Genomic DNA, 27,701 nt, shown 5'->3' with positions numbered 1-27,701 from the left:
AGAAGTACTTCATCCCGGCAAAGGGCATGGAGTTCCTCTTCAGTCACCCACAACCAAATTCTTTGGTGGTCAAGTCGTCCCAGCAGAGGTCAAAGACTTCTCAGTACAAATCGGGGGAATCAGACAAAGATGCCAAGAAGCTAGAGCTGTTTGGCAGGAAGGTATATTCCTCTTCTACCCTGCTACTGAGAGTGGCAAATTATGCGACACACCTGGCGAACCATAATTTTGATTATTACTCCAGGCTTACTTCTCTCATGGATTCACTTCCGGAAGATAAGAAGCCAGTGTTAAAGGCAATTGTGCAAGAGGGCTACGCAGCTTCGAGAATGGGAGTCCAGATCGCCCTGGATGTGGCAGATACGGCGGCACGCTCAACGGCTACAGCAGTGGTCATGCGTAGAGAATCTTGGCTCCAGACATCGGGTATCCCGAGGGACCTACAGGCGAAGATCATGGAACTTCCCTTTGACACGCAAAATTTGTTTGCAGGCTCAGCTGACTTGGTCCTCCACTCTAGTAAGGACTCAAGAGCTACACTTAGAACCCTGGGTATTTATACTCCTCGATATAGGAAGAAAAAATATTACCCTCAGCAAAGACGTTACCCGTACCAACCACAGCGTGCACAGTATCAACGGGGCTACAACCAAGGGCGACATCAACAACAGCAACAGTACAGAACTCCCAGACGACGTTCTCAAGAAAGCCGTACACCCTCGGGACAGGCCCAAAGGCAACAAGTTTGACGGGCATGTCGAGGGCTGCACTATCACTACCGTCGTGCAATGCCACTCTCATCTCATGTTCCATCATTGCCTCAGACCGTTTCACTCCCAATGGCAAAAGATCACCGCAGACAAATGGGTGCTGGAGATCATAGCCACGGGTTACGCGATCCCCTTCCAGTCACTCCCACCGACGAAGCCTCCTTCCAGGCCTCACCTCCGGGACGCTACCCACGAGGCGAGGCTCAAGCAGGAGGTGGACCACCTTATGTTCATAGGGGCGGTGGAAAAAGTGCCGGAACAATTCCAGGGGAAAGGTTTTTATTCACGCTACTTCCTCACAGAGAAGAAAACAGGAGGCTGGAGGCCCATCTTAGATCTTCGGGGCCTCAACCGCTACTTACACAAGCAACATTTTCGGATGATTACAGTCGCCTCCATACTCACGGCACTGGACAATGGAGATTGGTTTGCAGCCCTCGACTTACAAGATGCTTACTTTCATATAACGATCCACCCGGCACACAGGCACTTCCTCCGCTTCATGGTTGGCAAGGAACATTTCCAGTACAGGGTTCTTCCGTTCGGCCTCTCCTCGGCCCCCAGAGTCTTTACCAAAACCCTGGCAGTGGTGTCAGCCTTCCTGCACAGACAGGGGGTGTTTATATTCCCATACCTGGACGACTGCCTACTGAAAGGGGCCTGGAAGGCAGAGGCCCTATGCATGAGCCACTTCACAGCGGACACGTTTTCTTCGCTGGGCCTAGTCATCAACATCGCGAAGTCAAAGACCGACCCCACACAAGACATAGAGTTCATAGGGGCACGCATAAACTCTATCACAGCAAGGGTGTACCTACCCGATGCCCGCTTCCGCGCCATCAGTTCGCTGGTGCAAGTCATCACATACAGCCCCATGGTGCTGGTCTTAACGTGCTTACAGCTGCTGGGCCACATGGCAGCAGCGACGTTTGTGGTACAAAATGCCAGATTGCACATGAAAAGCCTGCAGCATTGGCTGGCGAGCGTCTACAAACTGGCATCCCACACTGTCCACAGGGTGGTGTTGCCCACGACAGAGGTGCGCAGATCCCTGGCGTGGTGGGTAAACCCCAAGAACCTGCTAGCAGAGGTGCCTTTTCACCAACCACAAATTTCTATTTTTCTTACTACCGACGCCTCCCACATAGGGTGGGGAGCGCACATCGGCGACAAGGTGACGCAAGGGCTATGGTCCCCTGCGGAACAGACACTGCACATAAACATACTGGAGCTCAGAGCAGTGTTCAGTGCCTGCAAACATTTTCGAGATTACCTGCACGGCAAAGTAGTCGGGATCAATACCGACAATACCTCCACTATGTTTTACATCAATCGACAAGGAGGAGCACGATCCCATGCTCTATGTGCGGAAGCAATCCGATTGTGGAACTGGTGCATCGCCAACAACATAACGTTGAAAGCCTCGTACTTGCCGGGCGCTCACAACGCGAAAGCAGATCAGCTGAGCAGGCGCTTCGCACTCACGCACGAATGGCAGATCCGCTCTGATCTGCTACGGCGCATTTTTCGTACATGGGGGTTTCCCCCGATCGATCTGTTTGCCACCCAGTACAACAACAAGTGTCCCCAATACTGCTCCAGGGCAGGAGTGGGACGGGGGTTCCTGGGGGACGCATTCATGATTTCATGGAGGGGCCCTCTACTTTACGCGTTTCCCCCCACAGTGCTTATCCAAAAGGTTCTGCAGAAAGCCAGAAGGGACAGAGTTCGCATGATACTCATAGTCCCAACTTGGGATAGGCAGCAATGGTTTCCCTTGCTTCTGCGCATGTCGGACCGCCCACCGCTTCCTCTACTGGTGGCGCCGGACTTACTCACAGAGGCTCAGGGGTCCATAGTGCACCTGCACCCTCAGGGTCTGCATCTGCAAACATGGTTAATCCATGGCTCAGCTCCTTAGAGAGCATGTGTACGGAGGGAGTACAAGAAGTCCTGGAATGTAGCCGAAGGACCTCCACCAGGAGGACTTACAGGCAGAAATGGACTTGATTTACAGCCTGGTGTTCCGCCAAGCAGTAAGCTTCCCTTGATGTGCCTATACCTGTAATACTAGAATACTTATTGGACCTCAAAATAGGCAGGCTTTCTCTATCCTCGCTAAAGGTCCACCTCGCTGCTAAATCAGCCTTTCGGCATACACAGGAAGGGCCCACTGTATTCGCCCATCCTATTGTCACAAGTTTCTTGAAGGGGCTGGTAAACCTGTACCCCCCTCGGAAACTGATTCCACCATTGTGGAGTCTGGACTTGGTGCTCAGCACGCTCACGGGTCCACCTTTCGAACCATTAGCCACAGTTCCCCTCCGTCTCCTTGCAATGAAAACAACCTTCCTCCTTGTGATTACGTCAGCCCACAGGGTGAGCGAGCTCGCAGCAGTGATGGCAACACTGCCCTGCGCATTATTCTCAAAGGAGGCGGTAACCTTAAGGTTGCACCCAGCCTTTGTTCCAAAAGTTTCTTCGGAGTTCCATCTTAACGAACCAATAGTTTTACCCTCGTTTTACCCGAAGCCTCACAGCTCCAGCAAGGAGGCACGTCTGCATCTCCTGGATGTGAGGAGGGCGTTGGCTTTCTACATAGACAGAACTAAGTCCTTCCGGAAAACGGACAGGCTTCTCGTCTCTCTTGCTCCGAGGTCAAAAGGAGAAGGTCTCTCTTCACAGAGAATCTCAAAGCACATTGTATCCTGTATAAAAATGTGCTACAAGCTTCGAAAGACTCCTTTGCTGGCTCCGCCTAGGGCTCACTCCACCAGGGCAGTGGCAGCGTCAACAGCCTTCTTCAAGGGCATCGCGTTAAAAGACATCTGTAGAGCGGTGACCTGGTCATCCTATGACACCTTCGCCAAGCATTATGCCCTACATCGGGTATTTGAAGAGGATACCCGTCTGTCGACAGCAGTTCTCTCGGGGGCAAGCTGCACATGAACGGATTACCCACCTCCTTACTTGGGTTACTGTTGGGTAGTCACCTATTGTGGAGCACCCACAGGGACCACTCGAAGAAGAAAGAGAAGTTACTTACCTGTAGTAACGCTGGTTCTTCGAGATGTGTCCCCGTGGGTGCTCCACCACCTGCCCATCCTCCTCGCTTCGGATCTCTGTCTGGTGTTTTTCAGGAGCATTCGAGGCGGTTGGTCAAGGAACTGGCGGGGACCAGATCGCGCACGTGGCCAGGGGTGCGTGGGGAGCGGCGCATGCCAGCGCATGTGTGATCCAGGAGAAACTGCTGGAAGAATTCCGATCTGTGCCGCTGGGCGAGCCCGACACCTATTGTGGAGCACCCAAGGGGACACATCTTGAAGAACCATCGTTACTACAGGTAAGTAACTTCTCTTTTTGTGCTAAATCACAGAAAAAGACCTGGGAATTACAGTAGATGAGAAACAGCAACGAAGGGTCCTGTGGCACCTTATAGACTAACAGAAAAGTTTTGAGCATGAGCTTTTGTGAGCACAGACTCACTTCATCAGATGAGAAGTTAGGTATGTGTCAACAGTGTGCTCTTGTATCTTAGAAGGCTAATGGCATATTAGGGTGCATTAGGAAGACCATTTCCACAAGATCTAAAGAAGCGATTATTTCTCTTTATTGGGCACTGGTGAGGCCACATTTAGAGTATTGCATCCAATTCTGGGCATGCCAGTATAGAAAGGATGTGGATGCACTGGAGAGGGTCCAGTAGAGGACAATGAAAATGATTGGGGGCTGGAGCACATGAGCTACGAAGGGGAGGCTGAAAGTTTGGACTTGTTTAGTCTTCAGAATAGAAGAGTGAGGGGTGATTTGACAGCAGCCTTTAACTGCCTGAAGGGAGGTTCGAAAGAAGATGGAGAAAGGCTGGTCTCTGTAGTCACAGATGGGTAAACAAGGAACAGTAGTCTCAAGCTGCATTTGGGTAGGTCTAGGTGGGATATTAGGAAAAAGCTATTTCACTAGGAGGGCGGTGAAGCATGGGAAAGGGTAACTTACAGAGGTGATAGAATCTGCATCCCTAGAGATTTTTAAGTCTTGGCTTGACAAAAACTTGGCTGGGATGACTTAGGGTAGGTCCTGCTTTGAGCAGGGAGCTGGACTTGTTGACCGCCTGGCATCTCTTCCAGGCCTATTTAAAAATTGATTCAATAATTTACACTCATTGGAAGCTTTAACTGCCCATCTTTTTTTGAATGTTTGAGGCTATTTTCTTGTAGCTCACATATAGGTGTCTTGGTTAACCAAATTTGCCATGTATTTTTTCTCTTTTAGGTGGACAAGTTGCATTCCATAGTTGAATGTTTCACAAAATTGTTGATTTTTCACTGTAAAAATGACCCTGTTTTAATTATAGTAAAAGGATACTGGATAATAATACCCAAGTTAATGAAAGTGTACCAGTTAGTAGAGCTGGGTCTGGCAGCCAGCCACACTCTATTCTCCACTCCTGGCCAGGCAGTGGGCAGGTGGCACTGCAGCTATGGGACAACAGCCCTGCTGCCACAGGACCACAAGACAACAGCCCCATGGTAGCCAGTCTTTGCTTGGCATGCCAGTTAACTAAATGTGATGGTTATCTGAATGCCCGATTACTGGGCTTTTACTGTAACTGTTAGTGTTAATCATTTTTGTATCAGAGAGGTAGCCGTGTTCGTCTGTAGCTTCGAGAACAAGAAGAAGTCTTGTGGCACCTTATAAACTAGCAGATATTTTGGAGCATAAGCTTTCGTGGGCAAAGACCTGCTTCACCAGATGTGTGAGTTGCGGGGGGAGTTTCAGAGGGGTATTTAAAGAGTGGGGTCCCAGTAAGAGGGAGTGCCAGAGCTGACAAGGTCTATTCCGCAAGGTGGAAATGGCCCAGTATCAACAGTATTTATCAAAAGAGATAAAAACAAGTCAGATCAGACAGGGGGATGTGAGCCTTTGTCAGAGTATAATGGGGAGTCTAATCTAATCTAATGGGAGACTGTTGATACTGGGCTATTTTCACCTTGCGGAATAGACCTTGTCAGCTCTGGCCCTCCCTCTTACTGGGACCCCACTCTTTAAACACCCCTCTGAAACCACGCCCCCCACTCAGGCATCTGATGAAGCGGGTCTTTGCCCACGAAAGCTTATGCTCCAAAATATCTGTTAGTCTATAAGGTGCCAGAAGACTTCTTCTTGTTTTCGAATCATTTTTGTGTACATCATATATTAGCCTCTTGAAACAGGAGTTTGTCTAGCAGATACTCAAGGTAAAGAAGCTGTGGTCTCGTTCTGTCCCCAGTTACATTTTTGTCATTCTGCTGAAGACTTACTATGTCACCATTCTGATATTAGACAAAAAGATGTGACCTTTTGCACATAAATAGTATTTCGCTTAACTGGTCATAGATTGCCCATTGTTTAGCCCATTTAATCACGCTTTCTCTTGGTGAGTGTAAGAGCTGTCAAAAAGAGGACTGAAGAGAAAAGAAAAAAACAAACCACACAATACAAATTAGCTGATACTTCTCCCAAAATCTAAAAGTTCACTTCATATGTGTAAAACATGCTTTTATCTTGATTCTTCTAAGTAAAGAAAATCAGTGTCCATGCCCCTGCCAATGTAAGGTTGTCCTCTGTAGAATATCCCTTGCTGTTGTATCCATTCTAGTGTCAAGTGACAGAATTTACAGAGTACCTCCCACTTCCCTTTCTATAGCCCTAGTGCTAAGATGAATGAATCCTATTCTCTCATTAGAGCCGTAGTCTGTCATTTGCATTGCACAAGATTTTTTCAAGGACAGTGGAGTTCAGAAATAACAAAGGGCCAACTTTGACTTGAAGTCATTGCAATCACAGGATTGTTAATGAGGGGAGAATTTCTTTCCTTTGCACCTAACAGGTTGATATCTAAGCTATTGTAAGGAAAGGTTAGTACTGTGATAAATCACAATAGTTCTAAAGGCTAACGCTGAAAGTTAGTGTATTATTTGAGGTACCTCTAACATCATTCTTCATATACTCTGTGCTTATAAAAGCTACATTAGAACATGTCTACAACTGAAGGAAGCTCTTTGATTTTGGAGGATGGAAATGTCTTGTGTGTTTGGCCTAAACTCGTAGGGGTTTTCTGCTTCTGTTTTATTTATCTGACCATTTCACTTATTAAATGCACTTGATTATTATTTTGCCTCTGAAGCAAGCTCATGGTTTAATAGGTAAAACATTTGAGTGCTTTGCTGCTTGGACACAGGGAGACACATCTTTTGTAGTCCATTATAATCTGTGTAGCGTCTGTGTGATTAGTGCACATCCCAGGGCAAGGTCAGCAACCCCAGCACACATGTCAAGAATGGTACATGAGCTGATTTTCATCAGCATGTGATGCGGAAGCTCAGCCCCACCCCTCCCACACCCAATGCAGTTGGGAGCTTGCTCAAATCCATGCTATTTTTGGATTAATAAAAGACCAACTAATGCTACAACCGCCATCTAAACGATAAAACTCTGCATCTTAATCTGTTTATTAATGAAGCTGTGGTAAGCAGGACGATTAGTGACTTTGAAAAGTATCCTTGGCATTCAGGCCATACATAGAGATCAAAAGGTCAAATTTTTGGCACGGCACCTCAGAAAGGTTACTGACTCCTGTCCTAAGACTACTAGAGTTCTATGAATGTGTCCTACACTGTGAGGTAAATTTGAGAAATTCCAAATAATATATATGTAAATAAATGTCATAATAATATTAGGGCACATGTTGGTGGGTATCTGAAAGCATCCCAAAAGCGGTTTCATTTTGTGCAAATACAATTGTAGTATTTGTCACTCAGTGTTAAATTTAATTATGAGTAGAAGTGTTTAAGCTTGATTCATTAATTTAACCAGTTTCTAACATCTTGTTTACTAAATCATAATGTTCATCTGTCATTGAATATTTTCTTTTCAGTTGGCGCTCAAGCAGTTTAAGGTCAACTTGTTCTATATCTTACATTGTTGAAAGAGGATATGAATTTTTGTCCTGATTTCTGTCTAGTCATTTTATAAAATACCTGCTCTTTGTTGCCAAGAAAGAAAAGTGGTTCTGTATTTTTGAGACATACCAAAGCCATTTTGTGAATTCTTTCTGACTCTCTGGCCGTGTCTACACTAGCCAGAAACTTTGAAATAGCCATGCAAATGGACATTTTGAAGTTTACTAATGAAGCGCTGAAATACATATTCAGCATCTCATTAGCATGAAGGCGGCCGCGGCACTTCAAAATTGACGCGGCTTGCCGCCACGTGGCTCGTCCAGACGGGGCTCCTTTTCGAAAGGACCCCGGCTACTTTGAAGTCCCCTTATTCCCATCTGCTCATCGGAATAAGGGGACTTCGAAGTAGCCGGGGTCCTTTTGAAAAGGAGCCCCGTCTGGACGAGTCACGCGGCGGCGAGCCATGTCAATTTCGAAGTGCAGTGGCCCCCTGCTTGCTAATGAGACGCTGAATATTTATTTCAGCGCTTCATTAGTAAACTTCAAAATGGCCATTTGCATGGCCATTTCGAAGTTTCTGGCTAGTGTAGACGTAGCCTCCAACAGTGGTTAACTAACCAGCTCCAAGAGCTGTGCTGATGTCAAATAAAGCAAATCGTAAATTAAACAAAAGCATGTGAATTTCAGCTGCAGTATCGTAGGAGCACAGAAAACCAAAACAATTTTGGCCCAAAATTGTAAAGAAGGAAAAACACCTATTATCAAGCCTCTAAGAAGTCATATAGACCTTACAGGCTAAATTAATGTTTACAGAGAGTAATGTTTCCACATAAAGTAAGTAGCAGTGTTTTATTAGAATAATTTGAATTGAATTCTCATATCAGTCAGTCATCTAGGGTATTACTGATCTTTTCTTGAGGTGGAACTAATGAACTGTTATTTGTGTTCATCTTTAGGGGCAGGGAATCATCGCTATTTCATGGGATATCTGTTCTTTTTGCTTTTTATGATCTGTTGGATGATCTATGGCTGTGTCTCTTGTGAGTAATTTTTTTCTTAATTGTTTTTATGTACAATATTTCCTTTAGTTCCTTGTATGAGTGTTTGCTAAGTGAGTATAACTATCAGACCATATCTACACTTACTAAAATCTTTGAAATGGCCATGCTAATGGCCAAATCAAAGAATACTAATGAGGCGCTGAAATGCATATTCAGCGCCTCATTATGCTGCAGTTTGCTCACCTGCGGCTTGTCTACACTTGGGTCCTTTTTCAAAAGGACCCCACCAATATTGAAATCCCCTTATTCCTGTCAGCAGGGGAGGCCAGGGACAGGGGAATTAACTTTCCCTGGTCTGACAAAATCCCTCATTTGGGACCACTGAGATCCTGAGAGTGCCAGACCAGGAAGGTAAAACCAGTACAATGATATATTGGGGGAAAAAAAGTCTGATCTGAGTATCAGAGTATTTTAAAATCTCTGTATATATTTCTTTTTCTAGACTGGGGAATCCATTGTGAGACTACTTACACAAAGGATGGATTGTGGACATACATTACACAAATTGCCACGTGCTCACCTTGGATGTTTTGGATGTTTCTAAATAGTGTGTTTCATTTCATGTGGGTAGCTGTGTTACTCATGTGTCAGATGTATCAGGTATGAAGAGGCACTTTGTTACTTAAAATAGTCAGCCCTGAATATTAAAAGTAATTGTGCATTCCTTTTACATGTTCTTGTTAAAGCAAATGTTCCTTCTTCAGTTTAGTTGTTATAAAACAAGTTGAAGAGATCACAGAAACAAAGTTTGCAGAAAGAATAGAAAGCTGAAAGTCCCTTGTAGGGGTTGCCTCATTTAGAACAGGAAGGAGATCTTGGGTCACCAGGCACAAGGGGGATAATATTACTAGGAGTTTGAAGAATATGAAGGTCTTTGTATACCTGCATAAAGAATTGTTTTAATAAGAGTGAAAGGGATCAGAAGTGTCTGTTCAGTAGCTTCCTTGACTGCCATACAAGTAAGATAGTTTAAGTGGGGCAAACACTGAATTTTATTAGAAGGCTGTCTTCTGTCACTTTTGGTTGACATTTTTTAGGTTTGAAACCTTGGATCATTTTTTCAGAAGTGTCTAAATTCCATTTTTAAGAGCAATTTAGACTCCTTTGAAGTACCATTAACTTTCAAGGAGACTTACACTTGATCAACAAAACTTTCGTTGTTCACAAGTGCTTAAAAAAACCCATGAAGAGTGTTTTACCAGAGCAAGTGCACATGTGAATGCTGAAAAAGTGAAACCTGCTTGTTGGGGTTGGAAGCATTTTGTTGGCAAAAGTGCCAACAAACGGCATTCACACAGTGACTTTTAGCGATGCAGCCATATTGTTAGAAGCTGCCTATTGAAGACATACCCTGAGCCTACTAAATCACTGTTCAAAATGGGACTTGGGCTCCTGTCACCTCAGTGCTTTTGAGAACTCTACCCCTTATTTCACATTATATGGTAAAGCCTGTAGCCAATTCTTAGTCCTTCAAAATGGCACTCAAAGTGATTTAAATGCTAGTCATTTTTTTTGCCTGTCACTTTCATGACACTCATAGCTTTTAATGAAGCAACCATCAGGAACTGAAGATTGCTTGGCTTGTCTGAATGGCATGGCACAGTACTCTAGAAGGGTGTGATTTATAAAGCACTGGTTTAATTGCCCCACACAGACTCTGTTGGCATACTCTAAAATATATCTATTTTGCATCTGCATGGTCCCGTTTCAAAAAGTCAGTTCAGTGGTTGATATGTTAATAGTGACTTTCATTGTTAATGATTTTATCAGAAGCTGCTACAGAATTTCCAGGCTCATACTGGAGCACATATATATGAAGTGCTCTGCCATGGACATTGCATTTAGCTTGCAGCAGAATATATGATACCTAACCCTAGATCAGTGTTTCTCAAATTCTTTTTAAAAGTACCACTTTAAAAAAAAAATTGTAAGTACCCCCAGTACTCGCAATTTTCAGACATGTATAGATGTAAATACAGTAAAACTGTGATTTTACAGACCCCGATTTAGCGAACTTTGGAAACAATGGACATCCCCTGTTGCCCCTGAAGTCCGCTAAATGGAGGTCAGTAAAATCTTAAGTCACTCCCACCCAAAAATTAAGGGACTTACCTGCTGCAGCCTGGAGCAGCCTCTGCCACCTCCTTTGCCAGAGCCACCACATATTCCTGTGGCAGCTCTTCTAGGCCACGTGGTGGCCCCTGCAGCTGCTCACAGTGAAGCAGCTCCAGCTGCAGGCAGCCAGGCAGCTCATTGCTGTGCAGGACCAGGTGGCCCTTGCCACAAAGTCAGGCACCCTACAGCCAGGAAGCTCCTGCCGTGTGGGGCCAAGCAGCTCCAGCTGTGCGGCCAGGTATCTGCAGCAAGGTGTCTCCAGCTGTGCAGGACCAGGAGGCTCTTGCCAGGAAGCCAAGCACCCCGCGGCCAGGTGTCCACCAGCAGGCACCTGCAGCTGCCTGCAGCCAGGCACCTCCAGCCAGTGGGCTGCAGCAGCTCCTCCACCAGAGACAGTGAGTGGCAGGGGGTTGGATTTTTTGGAGAGATTTTTTGAAAGTGAGGGGGTGGATTTGGGTGGTTTTCATAGAATCATAGAAAGCCTGTGGGGAGGGGGAATAAACCCTCACACAATGGACTATCGGGAAGAACAGACAGGCCTTCCCCCTTATTAGTCTGTTAAATGGAATGTTTACTGTATATAATAATATATTTTTGTGTGTGTGTGTGTGTGTACACACAGAAAGAGAGAGATAAGTATCTAATATGTGGCAGAATGCCCTGTATCTCCTCCAGATCGAGGCACCCCATTCCCCCACCCTACTGTATATCAGTGCCTGGGACTCACTGAAGCTACTGCCATGTGCATCTCCCTCCAAGCACTGGGGTGCGTGCACAGACCAGTGGCAAGCACGCTTGGCACACAGCTCTGAGGAGGAACTGCATTTTGTCACTCAAAGAACTGCATGTGGCTCAAGAACCGGGTACCGCCCCAGACTTCTCTTGCATACCCCTAAGCGTACGCGTAACCATGGGTTGAGAAATACTGCTCTAGATTGTAGATTTTCCTACACGGGGGAACTTACCCATTGCTGATAGTGATTGTCAGCAGTACGTCCTCACTGTTCCTCCTTCAAGTGGTGTTTACATACTGTTTAATTGCTCGTGTAAAGAGACAAAACATTTAATACCATTGTGGAAGGCATCAATGAAACATGATTAAAACAGTTCAGTGACTATGAGTGCACACAAGTTGTTAGTCTGGTCTCAGTTATGCATTGTCTGTCTAACTCGGCAAAATCTTTAACTACTAGTATGTTTGAGGTTTTTTTAAACAATTTCCAGCACTAGTTGAGGGGACCCATAATATTTGCAGTGGTCATTTCCTTGTACGTGTATCGTCTAATATAGTAAGTTGGAGATACGTATTGTTAGTTCAATGCAAAAAGAATTCAGGTCATCGTCTGGATACATAAAAAAAACCTACAAATGCCTATAAAAATAAACTGTGTTTTTTTTGCTATAGATCAGAGTAGTTGCAGATGAAGTCTGGTTTTGCAAACATAACTTTAGACTTTTTAGAGTAACGTATACATCTTTGTATAGTAGAAAACATCAACGTTGATACTATGCTAAGAATTATATTAATTTTTCAATGCCAATAGAGTTATTTAAATATATTTTGGTATAGTTTGTTGAAAGGATAGTGGCAGTTATAAATCCTTTCTTAAAGTTTTTTAAATCATAATGGGAGCCATATGCATGCAGGGGCAGGTTGAACAGGTGTTTAGACAAGGAGGGTGCAATGCAGCTTTTCCGCTGGCAAATAATGACTCCTGGAGGGATTCTGCTCCAAAAGTTACAAATTGTATGCAGAAAAAAAAAACAACCTGCATATTTTTCTCAGGATAAAACAGTATAGTATAGTCACACCAGTTTCAATTGTTTGAGTAATTTATTTAAACTGCAATACAGAATAAAGTCGCAATCACTATTCAGCATTTCATAAGCAAATGAAAGTTAAGTTAGAAACAGTTTGTAAGCAATACCCTACATTCCAGTTATAATTCTGGTTTTTCACTTATGTTACATTAGAGAACACCAAACCAAAAAAAAGTAGAATGTCATTTTATATTGCTCTCACTTTCACACATGAAAATCGTACAGTTTTCCTAATTATTTTCATGGACAAAGGTGCTTTGGGAAGTGCTTGGTTTTGATTGTCATTCCATGTTATTGACTGCTTGGCATAGGTGGGAAGTATAAGAAGCAGGGATAGCATTACTGTCTCTGGGTCTTATCTTCCAATCTCTTGCCACTTCCTATCCCTGTTCTGACTATTCTTACAGGCTCCCATATCCTGGTGAGTCTTATGTTACTAGATCCTCTCCAGAGGAAAAGTGAAAATCCTTCCAGATTCCCAGACCTATTAGCATAACATTGAACCTGAAAAGAGCCACTATGTGTTTATGAAGCCGTTTAATAAGTTGATGCTAACCTAGAGGTATATACTGTCAGTTTCTGAATTTACTGACAAAAATAGTTCTGTATTGCCATAATATGTTTACAGGATCTTGGTTTAATATTTGCTTTAAATATTTCATTCGTTTTGTTGCTGAAAATTATAAAGTCACATCTCTAAAAAAAATCCTTTCATAGATTTGTAGATGGTGAATCTGAGTATTGAGCTTTATCTTTAAATGCTTGCTTCTTCAGACATATAGTTTTTTAAATAAATTCTTCAAAAGACCACTCTTATCTAAAATACACATTTTTAATTTTAGTTACTATAAAAACTTGCTTCCAAAGCCTTCCTATCCCTTCTGTCCACCCCTGCTGTTCTCTCTACAGCACCCTGTTGAAAAGAGCGCTTAAAGGTACAACACCCCTTTCGCTCCAGATAGCTGGACAGATGAGTTTCCCTTTCTTTACTTCTGTCTGATTAACTAGTTTTAAGAGAACCTGCCACCAAAAGCAGTACCTTAGTAAGATATAAAATCCTTTGTTATGCCTAAAATCTTTGGAAACATATTTAACATGCACTTGTGGTGAAATTTCACAAAAATGTCTTAGGATTGTATGATCTCCAACAATGATTTCTCTAAAAGTGATGAACTTTGTTATGAACGCACTAAACTGCTCTGATTAATTTACAGTAACGTCTGTTTCAGTCCATTAAATGTGTGATAATCTGGAATGATTAGTTTGTGAAGGTTTAAGAGTACATTTAAAATATTAGAACAGCTCAAAAATAGTGATTTAAGAAAATGCAAAAAAAAGAAGAGTTGCATCAAGTGTTCCATAATATTTTACGTTGTATTCTGCAGCACAGCTGACTGGGCCCTTACCACAAAGTTTTTGCAATAAATCTCCAACAATCTTCAGGGTATTTAAAACAACCAAACCCTATAACTGACTTTTTTATTCCTAAAGGTATTGCTTTTAATTAGGTATCTTCTGCATGTCCAGTCTTCACAATCTAGCTTGCAGTGGAAAATATGCTCCTTTTTTTTTTTTTTTGAAAGAAAAATTGTAGAAGTGTGTGGGTTTTTTTTTCTCCCCTAAATCATTTGTTACATTGGAGTCTGGGGACTTGCTTGGAAGGGTATGTGCAGAGAGGGGAAGGGAAGAGAAACAGAAGACAGTGGGGAGGAAGGGAGACCTGGGCAGAGTGGGACGGGGGTGCTGGGCCAGAACTGGGGGGGGAGTGTAGGGACGGTTAATGAATTTGTAGGATTAAACAGAAATTATATTAAAATACATCACATTAGCTGTATTAAAAAACTACTTTTCTCTAGCCTGAGAATAATAATAAAAAAAAAGTCTTAGCACAAGTCTCTTCACAAGGACTTAATTACTGCTTCAGGCTTTCTAGTTATAAATAAGATCCATACTCCAAACTTTGAAGTAAACTATTAGGCATCTTAGATTTTTCCTTCTCTCCTGTAATGATGATTTAGAGCAACCACCAATATAGATTCCAAGTTTATACTTGTGAGCCAAAGTCACCACACTACCTTCCAGTGGGATTTCCTGCCCAAGATAAATGAGCCAGGGCAACCACATCTATTCAGTGCAGCTTCAAAACCAATATAAAGCATGTGAGTACTAAAGCAATATGAACATACAACTTTCCAGTGTGCCTTCCAATCCCCTACGATCCCCAGATCCATTATAATCCATACGTAAGTTACTTTATACTGGGATATGTTGGTAGACATTTCTTCAGATTATATGGAACATGGAGGACCACTTTTCTCATGTTGTGAAATGCTTTGCACCCTTAGATGTGATGAAAGCAAATTTATTACAATTGTATTATTCGACACTGTTTAAAAGTAAGAAAACTTAGTCTAGGAAATAAGAAAAATGAAGCATACAATAACTACATTAAATCTTTCTAACTAACTATTTATACTATTGTGTATAGAAAGATGTAAGGCAATTTAAAAGACCTTGCCAAAACCTGTTCTTAGCACTCCTAACCTGGCCTTTTTCTCAGAAGCTCTGTTCTCTGCTTTTAACTCCACAGTCCCTCTCTTGAGTCCTCTGTTTGATGGCTTGGAATTAAACTTAACTGACCATTTTAATGGGTTTGCTCTCTCCTATTCATTCTTTGCTACTCTAGCCCGTCTCTCAGATTGCTTCCTTATTCCCTTGAGAAAGTTAAAAGACCTAGCCAAGATTTTCAAAAATGGTTTCCTAAAGTGAAACCCCCTAAATAAGTGGATTTTTCAAAAGAGTAGGAGTACTCAGGAGTTCCCCTTCATTTTTGAAAATCAGACATCTTCTTACAGAACCTGGCAGCAGGTGCCTAACTTTGGGCTCTCTCTTTTGGAAATCATGTCTTCTTTCTTTAGATGCCTGTCTTCTAGAGACTCAGAACTTTAGTATATGCAGTGTAATTTCCTCAATTGTTGATCCTGTAAGATGGGTCTGAGTTACCATGCGATATTAAGAATTCTGAACTTTTAGCTTGTAATAGTGCCTGATTGTTAAGGGAGTTGTAATACTTTGTTTCCAGTGTTGCACAAGGAATAAACTATAGGAAGTCCAGGCCTTGTATCTTCAGGCTACCCTTTTTAAGTCAAACCAGGTTTGAACTAGGTGTTTAAAATGTATTTGTGCTTCTTGAGCCAGGAGAAACATGCAAGAAAGTTTTTCAGCCCAATTTAATATATGTTAGAATTTCTTGTTATTGAAAAAAGATTGTAAAGTGGAAAAAATTACAAAAATAACATCTCACAGTTACTAGGTATTAGTGCCAACAGGGGAAAAAATATTCCAGATTGTTTACAATGATTCCTAAATATCTGCTCTGATGAAAGTACATGCTTATCTTAGTTACTCTGTCCAATATAGATTGTTAGGATTTTTTTTTGTTTTGTTTTAGGTATAAGGTTTTATGAAAAATGGAAACTGATACTGAGTTTGGTCCAGCTGGTTCTATTGACTCAGACTCAAATAACACTGGTGATTGAGCTGCACAGGCAGAGCTATCTATCTTGCATTGTGCCTGATTCTAAACTAAATAGCTCCTTACTTTCACAAGCCCTTAAGGCTATGTCTACCCAGTAACATTATTTTGGAATAAGCTGTTCCAGAAGAAATTTTCCACAAGAGCTTATTTCAAAAGAGTGCCTGCACACATGGGCTGCATCTACACATGCCCCTTCCTCTGGAAGAACCATGGTAATGAGTAGCCTGCAAGATGCTAATGAGGCATGGATGTAAATTTCCCGTGCCTCATTAGCATATAGCCACATGATTCGGAGTCCGGAAGAAGCTCTTCCGGACTCCAAAATAGACATGTAGACATGTGGCCCAGGGGGATCTCCCAGAAGGAAACCCTCTTCGGGAGAGAGGGCTTCTGGAAGGAGAGTTTCCTTCCAGGAGATCCCCTTGAGCCATGCATCTACAAGTCTATTTTGGAGTCCAGAAAAGCTAGTGAGGCGTGGGAAATTTACATCCACACCTCATTAGCATCTTCCGGGCTGCTTCTGGAAGAAAGGGCATGTGTAGACACAGACAAAATGTGTATTGAAATAGTACTCAGCTATTTCAAAATAGAGCGTCCACACACAATAGAGCCTATTTCAGATGAGAGCTGCTGGAAGCACTATACCTCATTTCAGAATAGGCCACAGTCCCTGTCTATACAACACCTATTCTGAAATATCCATTTCAGAATAGGCACTGTCCTTATAGAATGAAGTTTAAAGCATTCAAAATAAGCCATCCACTATTTCAAAATTATTTTGAAATAGCGCTTTTGCTGTGTAGACGCTTGCAAACTTATTTCACAATAGCAGCCATTATTCTGAAATAACTTTGCTGTGTAGACACACCCTAATAGACCTGAAAATGAAGACTATACATTAGCAAATAAATGTGTGTTGGGTGTTTTCCAGCTTTTCTCTTCTGGTTCTAATTTTGGAGATTCTAAGTGTGTGTTTGCTTTATCTCCCATCTTTTCTAGATATCATGTTTAGGTATCACCACAAATGAAAGGATGAATGCAAGACGATACAAGCACTTTAAAGTCACAACAACATCTATTGAGAGCCCATTCAAGTAAGTTTATAAAAATGTGTAAAATGCTACTTCTCATTTTATAACCAACCCACAAATGAATTTCACATCAGAATGCAATGAAACAGAGCTGAATGCCGAAAACGATCTTCCAGATGCTGATAGGATCCCAGAATTTCAGTTTTTAAAAGCTGAATTTGAACATCTATTTTTTACTGTCAACTAGTGTATTTGTTGATGAAAAGTGACTCATAATTACTGTTAATATTCCTAAATTAATCCAGCCATTAATGTTTTAACTTTTTTTAAGGCTCTTAGGAGGACAATAGTATTTTTCTTGGTAAAGAAATGGGAAGCACCTCCCTTTTAGGGGATGCTGCTATTTCACTAAGCTTGTTTTTGTGCCAGTGAAAGGGTTTGCCTTCAACATTTCTTGTCAAGTCCTGCCATGCAGAGGAAGTTAACAAGGAAACTAGTAACATGGCTTCAGGTGGTCATGTCCTTTGCACCAGATTTTTTCCACTCTTTGAAGTTTTTCCACAGAGTAGATGCAATGTGTTCCCTTCCTTGCTGATTTCAAATCCCTCATCATGGAGCCATTCCCATGAGCTTAGTAGCTTTATAGAAGATGTCTTTTATAAAATCATACTTCCTACAAGGTAGGGCAAAGATGTTGACCGTAGCTTGTTTATTCAGTGATCTTTTAGGAATTCAAATGCTCTCATCATTGCTTCTGATGTTTCTTCAACTACAAAATTATACATCCACAAAAATAGCAGGTTATAACGTTAGAAAAGATAGATCCCAAGGCACATTTTGTCCAAACCATTTCTGAGTTATGCATATTTATGTTCATAACCCATTTTCCATAAAGCATGGCGGCACGGGAGGGGAGGGTTGTCTGTCACGTTGGACTAGCTTTCAAGACCACTCTGAAACTTCAGCTAGTGTAGAATGTGGCCAGCCAGTAAGGTGTGGGGGGGGCATGGAATATAGTACCCCCATGCCCTACAAATTAGTTCACTGGGTACAGTTTAAGGGATTAATTTTGAGTGATAAATCCTTAGGTAGTTTGTGTCATAGCTATCCTAGAAACCACTTCTTCTCAATAGTTGAGATTACTTTGGAAGGTCTTGTTCTGATGTTTCCCTAAATGTCAATGTTTGTGATCTTAGTAGACTTCCACTCTCAGCTCTGAACTTTGCTTTTCTGTTGATCCAGAGCATGACTTGCCCAATGCTTTGTAATGCCTGTTTATTGTCTTTAGTAGGATAGACATTGTTTTGTGGTTCAGGGATTTCTTTTGAGCTGATTCTCTTTTGTTATTGATGAATTCATGTCATTTTACAGTCTATTATTAGAAGTTGCAATATTCATGTTATAAAATGGAAAAAACAAAATAGCATCCTCTGAAATCACTTGGGCTCTATGGAGATCTATTGAAAGAAGGCCTTCTGGAAGATGTCTTCCAAAAGAAGCTCTTTCGAAAGAGTACGTCCACACACAAAAAAGTGAATCGAAAGAGTGATCTGCTGTTTCAAAAGAGCGCATCCACACAGCCTTCATTCTTTTGAAAGAACAGACCAGGGATCAAAAAATCAGGCCCTATGTGGACTACTCTTTCATGAGGAAAAAAAAAAGGTGCATCTACACGTTTTCTTTCTAAAGAAGCTTTCAATGGGGTGGCTTTTCCTGATCCTGGAAAGGAAGAGCAATTTTGAAAGAAGCACTACATTCTTTTGATTTAGGTTCGAAAGAACACTTCTTATTTTTATCATAGAGGTAGCCGTGCTAGTCTGTATCTTCTAGAACACCAAGAAGTCCTGTGGCACCTTATAGACTAACAGATATTTTGGAGGGTCTTTGCCCATGAAAGCTTATGCTCCAAAATATCTGTTAGTCTGCAAGGTGCCACAGGACTTCTTGTTGTTCTTTTTGTTTTTATACACTCTACAGGATCTTTGAAAAGAGCCCCCTTCTTTCAAAAGAACTTGCTAGCATACACGCAGGTTTTGTGTTCTGCATAAAATCAAAGATGCTGCTGCAATTGTTTCTAGTTAATGTTCTATTTGTGCTATTCTTTGTTCTATCAAATATACTCAAGTATCTATTTATGTCCCTCTGGTTTTGTCTTAATTTTAAGATGGGATGATGACCAATGGCTATTATAACCCTGGCATAATCTATTGGGAAATGGCTGATGTAAGGTAAAGAGTCAGTTGTGCTCTGAGATGATGTATTCACTTGGGGTCTTGTATATTTGGGGAACTTTTTGGAGAGCAAGCAGACATGGTAATCAAACTTATACCATGCAGCGTGAATTGTGATGTTACTAACGTATGTTGTTTTGGTTGCTTTTTTTTTAGCCATGGATGTATAAGGAATGTCATAGACTTCTTTGAATTCAGATGTTGTGGTCTTTTTCGCCCTGTTATTGTGGACTGGACGAGGCAGTATACAATAGAATATGACCAGACTTCAGGAGCAGGCTACCAGCTAGTGTAGCACCACCTTCATCCTGTGAGCATATCATATGAGTGGTGCCTGAAAATTTCTCTCTCTCGCAAATCCACACCTTTTGAACCGTAGCATGCTATGTGTAGGGCTAACGATGAATCTTACGGTACCTTCTCTTTATCAGAGTTTTATTAATGAGTACAAATGGACAGAATAAACTGCCAATCTTGAGAAGGAAGAGAAGGAAGATTGAAAAGGGATTTTAACCATTCTTAACTTAAGAATTATTCACAACAACATATTCACTGCATATGTTGTTGGATATTTTATTTAACACCTTTTACAATGGAGCATGAGATTAGTAAAGTATTGACATACCTAGGTCATGTTGTGCTGAACAGAAGTATTATTTCCCAATTTGAATAATTCCATAAGAGCAAGAATCTGGAGTCCTAAAACTAAATTTCATAACGCAGTCAGACTTTATTAAGGTTGCTGCATTTTGGTTCCTGTTGTGTGAATTTTTTATTGATTTTTCTATAGCATTATGTACATGGAAGAATGTGCATTTCAATACTGTGATTAAAATCATGTGGTTTTATTGGGGATCCACTGTAATGTGTTAAGCTGCTTGAAGCAGAGCACATGAGGATTATGTTCACAAGTGTGTTACGTATATTTTATGGCTTTCAGCTGTTAGTCATCTGTTTCCAGTGCAGTGAATACTTGTAATAACCTTGTTCTGAGGTTGTATAGTCTGAAAACAGAGTTGCACAAGTAAGTAAAGTTCTTCTGTTGAAGTTAAAGCCCTGCTTACGTGAATGATATACTTTTTAAAAATAGATCTCAATATATATGATATTTCGCAACAACAACAACAAAATTTATAGGTGTCTTTGAAAAAATAATATAAACAATTTAATACTAGGAGTGATCAGGTGCAATATATTGCACAATGACTGTAAAGATTTGAAGAGAAGTTGCATAGGGGGCCAAAGATGGGATTGCAAAACCTCAGTAGTAGAAAAGAAAGGTTTATAACTGTCTTAAATTCCATGCGATTGCAAAACCAATAGTGAAACTAAGCTAAAACACTCATTTGTTTTCACATAAAATGATTGAATCCAAGCTCAAGTAAAGTGTGATCTCTGTTAATAGCACACATGAATGGAAAATCTAATAGGACGTTCTGAAGATGGTATGTCAACAAGTGGAAATGACCCTTGAGTTTTTTTTTCTATTAAGTTCTCACACTGCAGATATGTTTGAAAGGTAAGGAATGGTCTGAAATCTCATTCCAAAAGGGGTTTTTTGTCATTGAATGTGATGCACTGATTTTCTGTTCTGGCGTTTTCCTTTACCCATGGTGACTTATTCACTGTTTCCTTTACTATTGTTTACAGAGAGACTGAGACTTGGATTAGTTCTCTTTTAAGTGCTGTAGCAACCTAGTGGTTTGAAAAATCTGTGAAGGGAGTTTTGTGGAGGGGACCTGGAAGCAGCTGATAGAGACCACTGTAAAGAATGTGTATCTGTATATAAATAATTTATCAAATAGTTTTCTCTTTGTGAGTGTGTGTTAGTATATTTAAGGTTGCTCATTTCATTTTATCAACCAAAAAGTGTAGGAAACTATCTAATGAGCTTTTAGTGACGTTTAATATTGCTGTTAATAGCCATTATACCCTGCAAATTCACTGCATGTTTGATGCTTGGCAAAATTAGCATTCTCTGTAATATGCAGATTACAGGTATTAAAGCAATCTAGTGGTATTCCCACCCCTTGCCTTAGTAAGAGGAGCAGTCAAACTGTAAATAGGTGATGTTCAGTATTTGCAAGTAGACATTTTTTCTTTAGCTGTTTCTTTGATCACAAGACAGTCACCTCATTTGCAAGTACCAGATGTCAAGATTTGCAGAAACATAAAGTTAGCATACTAGGATGTTTAATACCGGGGAAAAACAAACGCTATATTTGAAATAATAGTTTGGAGAAGGAGAGAAGTCAGTTAAAAGGGTGATGAATGAAGTCTGTTCCATTTTGTCAGAATTTAGAATTATCAAAATAATTCTGTGAACATAACAAAAGCAAATGACACCATTATTTGTATTTTTAATTTCTGAACTGAAAAAGCATGAATAAACTTTCAAAATTGCATTACCTTCTTTTACAGTTAAAGGTAATGTTCTGCACCTGTATGGAAAAACTTTTTCCTATTTCTGTTTCCCTGGCATAAAGAACTTCAATCAGTTGATAATTTTTAGTAAATACCTGTCATGACATCAGTAATATAATGTGTAAAGTACATTGTTTATTTTAGTTGTCCATTTAACCAATAAGGTCCTTATACCTGAATGTTTGGAAAACCAGAATGGACTTTGGTGGTAATATAAGGTTAATTTTGAAGTCCTTATTTGAGCACAGTTCTCTGGTATGAGCATCGCTTCATTATGGACTGCATAATTTGGCCAATAGAAAACATAATAGTTGGTTTAGAATCAACTTGCAAATGTTCTGGTTATGAGGCATAAAAGTAAATCTAATACAAAGAGTTAACTGTCTTGTGGAATATTGAGACCTATGACCTGAAACCTTCAGAGTGGGAAAAGCCATCTATGCAGCATTTTCTGTCAAGTAAACTATTAAACTTACAATTTGCGTATTACAGCAAAACTGCATCACTTTGACAACTTCATGAAGCTGATCCAGACTGAAATTGAATCAGTTTTACCTGATACATGTTGAATAAATGGGAATTTTGTCTCAGCCCTAAACATGTGCTGTTTCTTTGCAGGTTTCTATGTTCTTTGGTGTCTGCCAGATTTTGTTTTTGAAAATTAATATGCACAAAACAACACCATTACATTTTAAGCTATGGATACATTGTTTTTGTATTTCTTTATTTATAACTGTGCCAAGTATTTTATTACTGTCAGGATCTTGATGTATTACATGGTGAACAAAAATCTGTACAACATTTAATAAATTAGCTCTCCTTACATAAATTAAATCTGTGAAATTTTTGTAAGTTATTAATCAAATAAATATTGACTCTTAGTTGCAGTGTTTATGACTTTTTATGTCACACTAAGTTTATTCAACAAGATGTCTAACTCAACTAGCAATAAAATGGAAGAACAGTTGTCTCGTGAGGAGGTATAAATAAACCTTTTGTCCAGCACAACACATTTTGTCCAATGTAATTTCGAAGCAAGAAGCATATAATTGTTTTCTACGGTATTTTGAAACAGAAAATGTCTATCATAATGATACATTAAATTTACTTTTGCAGCTCCTTTCCAGAAATAGTCTCAAGTGTTTTACAGATAGCACAGAATTTGGATCATGCTAACATAAACATTGGCACACCTTGTTTTTCTTCACTGGGGTACGTTGGGTATAAATCTGCCCTGTGTTCTAAAATAAGAACTATCTGTGATGGGTTGTCCCCCTCATTTGCTGCTCATGCTATTGAGGCCTGCCTACTTGTTGTGTGGGTCTTCCACAGCTCAACCAGAGTTGGGGTAGCAAAGATGCTGAACCTGTTCAGCTCCAGAAGGGCCAAGCTACAATGGCTCAGTACCCAGGAAACCAAACCAGAATGGGACTAAGACCCCAAGCGTACTCCTCTTACTCAGTGTAAAAGTTTTACACAGAAAAAGCTTGTAAGGATGTCCTCCCTCTTTATCAAGGAAACAAACCTATGCACAGAGTTGCTCCCCCCCGCCTGTGGGTAATGTTTATTTACACTGCGCTTGGTAATAAAAAATAGTGTTTTTTATTAAGTTTGAAAAGTAGAATTTAAGTGGTTGCAAGTAAAAAGAGTCAGATGACAGTAAACTACTAAATTAAAATGAACAAAAAACCACTGCGCTAGTTCTAATCTACGAAGAAGCTTGTTACATGCAGCCTGAAACAGGTGTTCTTCTCTGATGCAAGAGCTTCCAATCAGAGTTGATCTTTTACTCCGACTTGGGTCCACAGTTGCTTCAGAGTTTTTTGTATGCATTTAAGGTGGGCCAGACACATTCAAAGTCAGCTGGAGACAAAAGGCTAATGGCTTCCCATTCCTTAAATAGACTTTCCCTCAGAGCAGGAACCCTTTACTCGGTATTCCACTATCACCATGGAAAAATACTAGTTCAAGATGGATTCCAGTACCAACTGACATGGTTGCATGTCTTTCTAGGACCAACAACAGCCTGGTATACAGGACAAGCAAGAGAATAGGTTGAGATCGTTTCAGCCCCAAAACCTGTAATCTTTCACTTTACCAGATAAAACTGTGGAGACGGACAAGTGCCAGTTATCCTGAGGGAAACTTCAGAGGGAACCAGCTACTAGATGGTTTGATTAGTCTTTCACCCCTATACTCAGGTCGGACGACCGATTTGCATATCAGGACCGCTACGGACCTTCACCAGAGTTTTCTCTGGCTTCGCCCTGCCCAGTCAGGACAAGCAAGGTTATTCACAGGCCATTGACTTGCTCACTACACTATCCAGGTTCTGGGGAATCTGATGGCTCTGATAACTACATTTAGAATTATAAACTGATCCATACTTTATTTCTAACTTTTACACACAAGAATGATAGATGCACAGAAATAGGATATTCACATTTCAGCAGACTGTAAATGTGCTATGTTACATGACCTATTTTGCATAAAGCAAATTCATATTAATACACGTTTGTATATATAAGCCAATTTTCATAGTCATGGTGGGGAGCGTGACACCATTCACCAATGAATTGTACCATTCTCTGAAGTGGATTATGCTGGCAATACATCATTATTGTTTTTAGGAAGAACTGGATTCCTTTCTTTTAATAATTTTATTTTGAAGAGATGGAAAATCAATTAGAAATTTCCTCCTGTTTTTGCTTCAGCAGTAATAAAGGCTGGAAGCAACTTTAAAGGGCATATTTCATTCAGCCTTAAGGGCAAGTACCGTAAATTTTTATTCCTGAGGTTGTCCAATTCTGAGAAGAGACAGAAGTTAGAGGAGGGCTGAGTCTGATCCCATGTCAGTTGTACTCCACTGGGCTTGATTCACATGTATTTTGGGGCAACTTTGTGCCACTTTGCTAGTACAAATATGTCCTAAAGGTAGCTTTGTCAGGCACTGAAATTTAAGTGAAAAGTGGAGCAGTAAATGAAACACAGTCCTTGCTCCTGAATGCGAGGACCCAGAGTCAAAGAGAGTGTGTTGCCAGGACCTTGTGTCTGCAAGTACAGCTGTCCACAGCTTCCATTGGCCATGGTTTGCCATTTCTGGCCAATGAGAGCTGCAGGAAGTGGCTGGTAGCAAGTCCCTATGCCCAGCACCACTTCCTGCAGCTCTCATTGGCTGGGCATGGTGAACTGTGACCAATGGGAGCTGCAGGCAGCCATACTTCGGGACACAAGGGAATCACACTGTCTGGCAGCCTGCCAACTGCTTGCCCTGATGAGCCATATGCAGCTCATGGATTGTCCACTGGGTTGGATGCTGGTTGCTAGACCTGTCATTTGGGATAAACGCTGTCTTCAGCACACTCCCTATGGAATATCTACAATCGGAACCTCCCACAGGCTGCTTTCCTCTTAGCATACCTACTGCCAAATTAGCTCTAGTTACAGAGCTATGCATCTCCTGACCAGCTTATGCCACTGAATGCCACCCAGGATATTGTCTACCTTAGAGGTGGGAGCAAGTCTCCCAGCCCAGGTAGACAGACTCATGCTAGTGGGGCTCAAGCTATCATGCAACTCAGGTGCAATGTTAGGTCCCTCAGATGGCTAGTCAATCTCTGTGGGAGCTGCAATATCCACCCTGCTAGTTTTGGCAGGCTGGCTCAAGCCCTGAGAGCACAAGTACATCTACCTGGGCTAGGAGACTCACTTCAGCTACAGAGTGGACAGAACCCTTGAGACCTCCTAACCTCAGGCTGAATTTTTAGTTCATGGAGTTAAAATAATTTAACTCTCACCCTGTAATTGTCTCACTCAAACTCCTTAACAACTGTAAGAACCTTTTAGACCATAAACCAATGTCATGTTAATTTATACTCTTTTTGGACTAAATTCTGAAGTTACACCAGTATAAATAAATTCAGAGTAACTCCACGGAAGTAAATGGGTCTATGCAAGATGTAAGGTGGAGTGATTGATAGAGAAGAATTTCATAAAACCTTTTTGCCGCTGCTGAAACACTTGCAATAACGTGAAAGAGGGATGCAGTCACTTCAGTGGTAGGCTGTTATGCTGTGAAAGGCATAATTTCAATCATTACAGTTATAGTTTACTTCCTTGCTTTTCTGTGGTTTAAATAACGTAATGCCCTCAGGACTAGGAGCAAACAGGAGCCAGGACTAATCATTGTGACTCTCTGTAAGGCATGGCAAGAAAACCCCCAATTTTAATGATGTAAATCACTTCTGATTTCCCTTCCAAGACTTAAAAGCAGTTTACGGTGAAATGAATAATGCACAATATGCCAAATTGTGCAGCTATAGTTCAAGCAGCCTCTAATTTTGCTGATGCTATTCACTCTATGTCCTCATGTCTACTTACTGTAGCTACAACAAATAGCGAAAAGGAGTCAGTAAGAGATGCTTCAGCTCCACTCTGTTTAGTCTATATCATGCGTTTGAGGATGTTGTTTTGAATCTTCTGTAGCAGATGGTGCCGATTCAGCATTTTAGCATGCACTTTCAAAGGGAAGGGCTTCACTCCTTGTGTGGGTACAAAGAATTAATGTACTGTTAATAAAATGTAGTCTATGTACTCAGGCAATCTAGGTGCAGATTATTTGGAGACTATGCACGAATACAATCTGGGAACTGTACTAATGCTTCCCCAGTCAAGTTCTTATTTAAAATAAATATACTGTGAGAAGACACAGCTTCATTGGTACTCTGCTTAAGGGAGCTATTTATAGCTTGCATTCAGCCTGACAAATCTAGCTCACTTAAGTCTGTCAATGAGATGAGCATCTCAGATTGATAATGTATCTCATGAAACTAAGAATGATGCCTCAGTATTGACCAGCTAATGGACGATCACCCACCACCTGCCCCTTCAAGTAGCTCTTCATGTAGCAGGGGAAAAAGATGGTATTAATCTGCTTTGGTACGCCTAAGCTGCTGGGCTGGTACCTGGGGGAAAATGGCAGCCAGGGGTTGAGTTCAAGCAGTGGCTCTCAACCAGGGGTACGTGTACCCTGGGGGTACTCAGCTCTTCTAGAGGGTACATTAACTCAGTGTTTCACAACCTTTTAATGAATAAAAAAATTGACACGTTAATCAATTTTATTTTATATATCCATTTTACACTATCATAAGCATGATGGCAAGCTTATTGCTTATAGGCAATTTCTTCCAACCAACCAGTTACAATTAAGTTGCTTAAGCAAATGTGATGCAGTGGTAGAAAAAAAAAACTGTCTGAAAATTGTAGGTACTTGGGGGTACTTTTTTTTTTTTTCTATAAGGGGTACTTTACAAAAAAAAAAGTTGGATAAACACTGAATTAAAGCTGCCCTAAGGCCACCCCACTTATGTTAGGGCCCACCATTGGGCTTTGTCAGTTTCAGGATTGGTGAGAGAAGGTAGTAAAGGATCTGTTGCCCATAGCAGCACTCTGCATCTTAGGTACAGTCCAGGATGGGACCATGGTCTGGTCAGAATGCTTTTTTCTTCTTCACGTGCTTGCTCATGTCCGTCCAATGTAGATGTGTGTGCTTGCCACATGCACCAACCCCAGAAGATTTTTCCTCCACAGTGTAGGGGACCGGCGCTAACACCACCTGGCGGGGGGCGCATATATTCTGCACCATAAGGCTGCTGCCAGACCTCTGCCATCCTCAGTTCTTTCTTGTCACCAGTGACAGTGTTTGGATCTGCAGTGCTGCAGCGCTCACTGCCATGTAGTCTTATCTTATTGTTTGTTCCAAAACTAGTTCCC

At 41.3% G+C, this 27,701-nt stretch overlaps 1 protein-coding gene across 3 annotated transcripts in view; it reads left to right on the top strand.

Annotated features, from left to right (window-relative positions):
- Positions 1–22,986, top strand: part of ZDHHC17 (zDHHC palmitoyltransferase 17) — a 173,980-nt gene extending 150,994 nt beyond the window's left edge. The window contains exons 14-18 of one of the 3 annotated variants that reach the window (XR_012647983.1): positions 8,665–8,748; positions 9,212–9,369; positions 17,243–17,337; positions 19,662–21,024; positions 21,156–22,986. Coding sequence is in view for 2 of the 3 variants with exons in the window: in XM_075012521.1 (XP_074868622.1) it covers positions 8,665–8,748; positions 9,212–9,369; positions 17,243–17,337; positions 19,662–19,800 (476 nt within the window). In the remaining variant the exon portion in view is untranslated. Of the gene's footprint in view, positions 1–8,664; positions 8,749–9,211; positions 9,370–17,242; positions 17,338–19,661 lie in introns of all 3 variants that reach the window. The other 2 variants (XM_075012521.1, XM_075012505.1) reach the window with 2 other exon arrangements.
- The last annotated feature ends 4,715 nt before the right edge of the window (positions 22,987–27,701 follow it).

Source organism: Carettochelys insculpta, chromosome 1 (genome assembly GCF_033958435.1).
Source record: "Carettochelys insculpta isolate YL-2023 chromosome 1, ASM3395843v1, whole genome shotgun sequence".
Taxonomy (NCBI): domain Eukaryota; kingdom Metazoa; phylum Chordata; order Testudines; family Carettochelyidae; genus Carettochelys; species Carettochelys insculpta.
This window is presented reverse-complemented; position numbering and strand designations above follow the sequence as displayed.